Source organism: Ostrea edulis, chromosome 2 (assembly GCF_947568905.1).
Source record: "Ostrea edulis chromosome 2, xbOstEdul1.1, whole genome shotgun sequence".
Classification (NCBI taxonomy): Eukaryota; Metazoa; Mollusca; class Bivalvia; order Ostreida; family Ostreidae; genus Ostrea; species Ostrea edulis.
Window position 1 is genome coordinate 17,370,787 of NC_079165.1, and position 7,923 is coordinate 17,378,709.

At 38.8% G+C, this 7,923-nt stretch overlaps 1 protein-coding gene across 1 annotated transcript; it reads right to left on the bottom strand.

Annotated features, from left to right (window-relative positions):
- Positions 1–2,773: 2,773 nt before the first annotated feature.
- LOC125680920 (uncharacterized) lies at positions 2,774–5,451 on the bottom strand. Its single transcript, XM_048920725.2, has 2 exons — positions 3,008–5,451; positions 2,774–2,959 (listed from the first exon to the last, which is right to left on the bottom strand). Exon 1 carries the CDS (start codon positions 5,188–5,190, stop codon positions 4,039–4,041), a length of 1,152 nt encoding a protein of 383 aa, XP_048776682.2. The 5' UTR covers positions 5,191–5,451; the 3' UTR covers positions 2,774–2,959; positions 3,008–4,038.
- Between the last annotated feature and the right edge of the window lie 2,472 nt (positions 5,452–7,923).

Sequence of the window (7,923 nt, forward strand, 5' to 3'; positions counted from 1 at the left end):
TGGTATTCAAATTTACAGAAATATAATGAAGGCAAATTAAGCACATACGTGAAACTCAAACAAAACTGGGGTTATGAAAATTATTTATTGGTATCTTCACAGAAGATCATTAAGCGGGTTAAGAATGCCCTCTCAAAGGTTAAAAATCGACATGGGTAGGTTTATCAACATTCCTAAAATGGACCGATTATGTACAAAATGCAAATCTAATACCAATGAAAATGAAATACATTATTTTTTTTATAACATGTGAAAAATACGATAACGAAAGAAAAGAAATGTTCTTGTGGGCAGATTTATTAATGATAACATGATGTAGTCGTATATATGACATTTGTAAAAGAATCATGTGTTCGTGAGTTCTCTTCATTGTTGTTATCATCTCATGGTTGTCTATTTTTGAACTCTGAATTAGAAATAAAGTATTCTATTCTATTCTATCATATTCTATATATATAAATGAGGCGAAAAGACAACCCCCACCCCCTCCCCGCCCTTGTCAAGAATAAGCTTTTAAGGAAGAATTGCTAACGTGAGGGGTAGTGTAGTGAACCATGAAATCTACAGTGCATGTCTCTTGCTGTGGCGGATCCTACGCCGGCGCCCCCCCCCCCTCCTTTTTTTTTAATCATGTGTAGCAATCGATATTAGATATTATTATCATAAATATCAATTTCTTATTTTCTAAAAATACTGAGATATACATACCACTCATTAGCGTCACTGAGTGGATTCCCCACACCGAGCTTTCAAGACTTAGCCGTTTATCGGTATAACATGACACAGCATCTACATAGTACCAAGTGGCAACTATGAACATGCATTCCATTAATTAATCAAAACGAATGCACCACGGTGACTCACTGACAGGCCTACCGGGTATATATTGTATAAACTATCCTATCTCACTGTTGCTTGGGTTCAGAACCCTCACCCCTACCCCACCTCCGAATAACCTACAGTATACATGAGTTAGTTTAAACTTTATTTCATTTGAATATGTCAACATATATATACACAATAAATGATATGCACACAGGATTCGGAAACAAGTTGTAGCAACTTATATCAATCCGTTTCCTTGAATTAACTTTGAATGGTAATTGTACATTTGCCCTTGTTGCATGACAAAGATGAAAATGAAAAAGTAAAGAAAAATAAAAGAAAAAACTTTAACAAGTAAATAAATAAACATTTGAAAAGATGTAATATTATAAGTTCATAAACATATTCACAATATAAATATACAGATGCATAACATACATGTTTATAACGGTCAGAAAGAAATGAATATACAATAACTTCTAAACAAGAAATTACACCACTTTACAAATAGATACGAAACTCGATAAGATTACGTTGCAAATGTTTTGGATGCGGTGATAAAATGATGTACATGTTTAAAAATATTTTTATTATAGGAGAAATTCTTACATGAGTTGATCGAATCATATATCTATGTTGAAGATCCAGTGAGGGTATTTTTTTTAAAGGGCCTATTTTGGACTTTTGGGATTATGCAAGACAATGTTGACATGCATTGGGGAGATTTTAAACAAAAATAATTAAATCATATATGTTAAATACGGCCGGGGGAGGGGTCCTGGACCCAAGCACCATGTCCTAGCTAACGTCTGAATACTAGTACACCAGGTAGACTAAGACGTTAGACCCCAGTGTACCCATCATCAATCATCTATGTACCCCACTGAAGTTAATGTACCCCATCGGCCCTTAATGTATCCATAATGTATACATCACCGTCCCTAATGTACCCCCCCCCCCCCCCAACGATATTTAATTCTTAATGAATAGAATATAATATCTTTTTAAAATAACCAATTTGGGCCACAGAGGAGCACCAGGATGCACAAATTCCAAAGTCACAGAAACCTGCATATGTGACAAAGGAAAACAAAGACATTAATGTATCCCAAAGACCTTATACCCCATCCACCATGTCAGTCAGGGGCGGATCCAGGAATTGCGATTAAGGGGGGCACTTTATGAGGCAGGGGATCTGGAGGCCGCCTTGAGACCCCCAGTAGGTCCAGGGCGAAGCCCTGATGGGGGCCCACGGGGCGAAGCCACCGGAAGCTCCTGGATTTTACAGATTTCATAGGGCCTGAAATATGTCTCTTATTTAGTCATTTGTATTATATTTTATAATTTTTGATAAGGTTAAATCAATAAAAAGACGCAGATTTTAAGGGGTTTTTTTTGGGGGGGGGGGGGGGGGGGAGTTCTCATAATCAAGTAATTCAAGAAATCAAAAGATTAATTTTTTCATTTATTTCTCTGGGAGTGGAAGAAAATGTTGCTTCTTTTATCGTTTAGTACATTTTCCCAAACAAGATACCACGATTTACATAAAATTTTAGAGGGGGGGGGGTGCGGCTGGGCCCCCTTTAAATCTGCCATTGTCAGTCCCCGCCTATATGAGACCTTGTTCACTAACAAAATATTTGTTTGATCTGTCATAGACAACTAGAATGGGTAGTCACTGCAAAAACCAGACAGGTATTACTTATATTCACATTATTACCAAGTTTAGAATAGGATTTTTTATGGGAATATTCATTAAGAGATTAGAAATAAATATGCGTATGCTTGGCGTTTCAAATCACATCTTTTAACACAATTTTTTACCTGTGATAAATAAAAACTTACATGTTCTTAATTACTAGTTCAACCAGAGGCGTGTTTTGTACATATGTCTCCAGTTCAACCTAACAAGAATGAATTATGAATTAAAAACTCAAACACGTACATGTACATAGGAACTGGCCCGCCTGTGCTAGTGCAACAGCGTATAATTTATTACATGTACAGTAGATATTTATACATATTCATCACTTCATTACTCAATATTCTACAATAAGAATAAACACAGAATTAAATGAAAGCATTGACGGGAGGGAGGAGGGGGGATCTGTGGCACGTAGAGCAGCGAGACTACCTGTTCCGAGGCGCGGGGGGTCTGTGGCACGTAGAGCAGCGAAACTACCTGTTCCGCACGAGTTCAATCAAACAATTTGTACTATTAATAACTCCATAAAACACTGGATATAAACACTAACACGTTTTTATTTTAACATTCATAAATATATGTACATGTAGGTTTTACGTCTCAAATTGCTAAATTCATTACCTATTTATATACATTGTATAAGCAAATTATGAATTAATAAAAACATGCCAAATTTATATAACACCCCACACTGAAGAGCCGAACTACACGATGAAAGCGCTAAGTGTAATTAATTAAATGTGGATCATGTGTACCTAGTCATCGTTGGATATACAGTATTTTTTCTACTTATTACCTATACCATGGACATTTTGTGCAATTTTACCATATGGGGCGGTCCTTCGGATGAGACCGCAAAAACTGAGGCCCCGTGTCACAGCAGGTGTGGCACGATAACGATCCCCCCTTGCTCAAAGGCAGCAAGAGCCGAACATCTAAATTTTGCAGCCCTTCACCGGCAATATGATGATGTCTCCATATGAGTGAAATTTTTTCGAGAGTGACGTTAAACAATGTACAATCGATTAATCACAGACATACATTACATGAAAGACGTGCGCAATAATACCTAGTGATAAGTGCTATCACGGACAAGGGGGCTGTAGGGCAAACTAATCAAAAGCATCTGTTCGGGTTTCGTATGAAGAACTTACATGTATTTAATGGAACCCTCACGGGTGATTTTAATTAGATTGATAGACTGTATGGTGGAAACATATGGGTTTCGTGACAATTCATACAACGATGTGCAGTATAGTACTAAAATGTTGCTTATATATTTTTGTTGCAAATTAATGAAATATCGGCAATTAAAAAGATTGACAGATTTCAATAGAATCCAATTAACACAGCCGCAATATGTTGACCGGTATGCTCACCATTCTCCCTCGGATGATCTCTGATAACTGAATTCTAAAAGATGAAACGAAAAGAAAATGCAGTTCTGTAACACACTAGTCTCATCATTACAGTTTGAGTGGGTACATCATATGACACTGTCAGTCGTGTCAGAGAAGCTTTAAAAATATTCTTGACTCTTCTACACAATCAGTTCTCTTCGTCACGAGAAATTTGGCGCCGGCAGGATAAACCCTTTCCCTTTCCATATACTGAGCGTACTTCTCGATGTTTCTTGGCTGCCAATGACTCGCAGACGAATTGTCAATGGTAAATACGATCACTCTATCGCCAGTAGGACCACAAGTCGGAAACATGATGGCCTTTTCCAGCTCCACGGAGGAAGACACGAACGACATCCAGGCAAATTTCGTTCCCACTTGATATTTAGCGAGATCATCAGACGACACGCGCATTCTGCGGTACGTGACACGTCTCTCTTTGTGGAGTTTGTTCCAGAAGAGAAGAAGCAACTGGTACATTAGCACGTATGGCCCTAACGCCAGGTCGTCAGCCGTGGGTCTGTAATCGGTCTGACGCTGGCGACGCAACGCAGTGTTGAGGTGGTCATACAGATAACTCTTCTCCTCCGTGTAGGTGTTTATGATAGCTGTATAGAACCGTTCTTTACTTTCACATTCCCTGATCTTCAGACAAGTTTGATGACAAATCACGTACACAGATTCGTGGACCTTGTCGCGGACCAGTTTCCAGTGACTGTTCGATGTGTCTATCTTGTTGTAAACATCTCTCAGAAGATCGCTAAATGACGGAATTTCCTGAGTGTGAAGCTGAAAAGCTGTTTTATATGATGCCAGTGTTATACGAAGGAGACCGAGCGCAAAATCGTCCGCACCGTCACTCAGAGGTAGGAAGGTGACCGGAAGCTGGTCGTGTAACTGGTATGGATACATGTCTAGAATGGGCTTGAGTTCGTTATGCCCAAACGCTTCCGCGACCTCTTCAGGAGACTTCTTTCCGTCGGGGCCTATCTCCGAGGTGCCTTCTTTGGCCTTTACAGTCTTGTCACAGGTATTGAACTGAAGTAGATTAGCCACTACGCCGTGGTTGTTCCAAAATATTGCTTGATGAAGAATGCTCCAACGCCGGTTCTCTGGGATGCAGTTAATGAGGTACGACTTCTTAGGATGAGACGGAGTTCCCAATATCCGCCATATCGGTCCCCATTCGTTAATTTTAGCAGAAGCCACGAGCTTCTCAATATTTTCAGCATCGTCGTATATACTACTCACGGGATCCATGACGGAAGGCAATCGTTAAAAGCTACGCCATGTTGCTTAGGTAGAAGTCGCTCACAATTGATTTCAGAACGAAACTATATTGCTATACATGTAAACACTTTTAAAACGAAACTAGTTGTTTACAGGTATTTCACAGTATGATAAAAACGAAACTACATGTACCTTTCCTGGTTGAAAATTACTGCAGGTTTATAAATATCACCATTCAAAGTTGAGAGATTTAAATGGGTTTTTTTTTTAATTCTCTTGTAGTGTTTGAATTGTGCGAGGTTACTATAGATATGTAAACAGTTCATATATAATTATGTACATTTTCTAGACAGGAACTACTATTGTTTTGCTAAAAATGGCTGGACAGATACATTACCACTCAAAGAAATCAATAAAAAAGTGGGCGATTTAAATATTCTTTATCCCAGATATTAGAATTGTACAATACTATTGTAACAATGTTACACATAAATACACACAGACACACACACATGTACGTATGCATTTATATACAAGGCAATTCATTCTGTAGACAGTGATATCTTTAAATAAAATTGCTTCAAGAGAGGACATACAGGTATAATTCATTATCACATTTGCAATCTTCAGATTTAACATTATTGTACATATGTATGTTAGCATTTAGAAACATTGAAATAGTACTGTAATTCATCACTCATTTATCAGCTTCAACGAAATGTTTGTCTGTTGCGGGTTCTGCGTTCTTTGGGTCACGAGAAATTTGGCGCCAGCGGGAAAAACTCTTTCCTTTTCCATATACTGAGCGTACTTCTCGATGTTTCTTGGCTGCCAATGACTCGCAGACGAATTGTCAATAGTAAATACAATCACTCTATCGCCAGTAGGACCACAAGTCGGAAACATGGTGGCCTTTTCCAGCTCCACAGAGGAGGACACGAACGACATCCAGGCAAATTTCGTTCCCACTTGATATTTAGCGAGATCATCAGACGACACGCGCATTCTGCGGTATGTAATGCAGCTCTCCCTGCGGAGTTTGTTCCAGAAAAGAAGTAGAAGTTGATACATTAGCACATAAGGCCCCAGGGCCAGGTCGCTCGCACTTGGCCTGTAGTTCGACTGGCGTTGACGTCTGAGTGCCGTATTGAGGTGGTCGTACAAGAAATTTTCCTCAATGGTATACGCATTAATGATGGCCTCGTAGAAGTCCTGCTTTTTTCGACATTTCTTTATATTTTCACAAGTTTCATCACAAACCACATACACCGCCTCTGCTACTTTGTCTCGTGCAACTTTCCAGCGCCCCGGCACGGAGTTGACGCTCTGCCAAACCTCACGCAGAAGTTCGCTGAAAGTTTTACTCTCAGTGATTTGCGGTTGAAAAGAATTCTTGTAAGCTGCAAGGGTCACTTTAAGCAAACTCAAGACATAATCCTCCCTTCCGGACGGCAGCGGGTGATATGTTTCCGGCGCCTGTCCTCCGATACGACTTATTTTGTTCTGGAGTAACTTGACGATCTCCGTTCGCTCAAACCCTGTGGCAATTTCCTCTGCCGTTTTCCCGCCAGTGGGACCAATTTCTGACACGCCTTCTTTCGCTTTGATGTCGATATCACAGGTGTTGAATTGAAGCAGTTTGCTGACAACTGCATAGTTATTCCACCAGATGGCTTGGTGTAGAACTCCCCAGCGTCGATTTTCCGGGATACAGTTCAATAAAAAGGGTTTTCGGGGATTGGATGGGTGTCCTAGGATCTTCCACACTACGTTCCAATGTCCCATTTTTGCTGCATACAAGAGCGAATTAATTTCGTCTGCATCCGTTTGTATTTCACTCACGGACGTCATTTTAACATAGGATAACTTGATGTACTATTAAGTAAAGTAATGAAATGAAAATGTGAAGCTAGGTTTAGTTTATATACAAACCCATGAAACGAAAGTGGTAAAACCGTTTAATTTTCATGGAATATCTCGATCCATGGTTTTTTGAAACTCGGGAATTTCTTGTAATACACATCGATCAACTGGATTTCCCATATTTGTACACGTGTACTTTCCCAATGTGTAAACAGCATTCAGATACTATATTTATAAATAGATTATTGATTTATACCTGTATACCGGTATGAAGTGTATAAGCAAGCATGCATGACGAATATGAACAAGTGAAAATGATCGAAGTTATCATCTCATAAAACATGTAGAGAATACAAAATAGACAGAAGGGAAAACACGGATCCCTGGACACACCAGCGGCGGGATCAGGTCCCCGGGGGGAGTCAGCATCCTGTTAACGTCACACCCGCCATGGGACATATAATTATTCTTTTGATCATGTAAACGGAGAAATAGTTAGTGAAAATCAGTGCACGTAAGTAAAGAATTGAACACCCTAATTATGAAACATGGCAGATGTATATACATGTATGTATAGAAACACAATTAGGCAGTTTGGATCGAAAGATAAACAAGGGAAGCGTTTATTATACATGTACAAAGTTTACTATCAAAATCAGTTGAGCCATCGATTTAAAATATTGTTTAACACTATGATACAGAATATATTTGAATATTCCGAATCGATAAAGGAAAGCGTAATATACTTTTAAAAGAAAACAAATATTTCCAGTTTAATATATTAATCAAATATATAATATTACATGATCGATGATTTCGTCAGAGTGCAAGCTTTCTGTTTAAGTTCTAAAACATATATCTGAAACAAGTTGTGATTGATTTCAAGCATAGACCACTGCC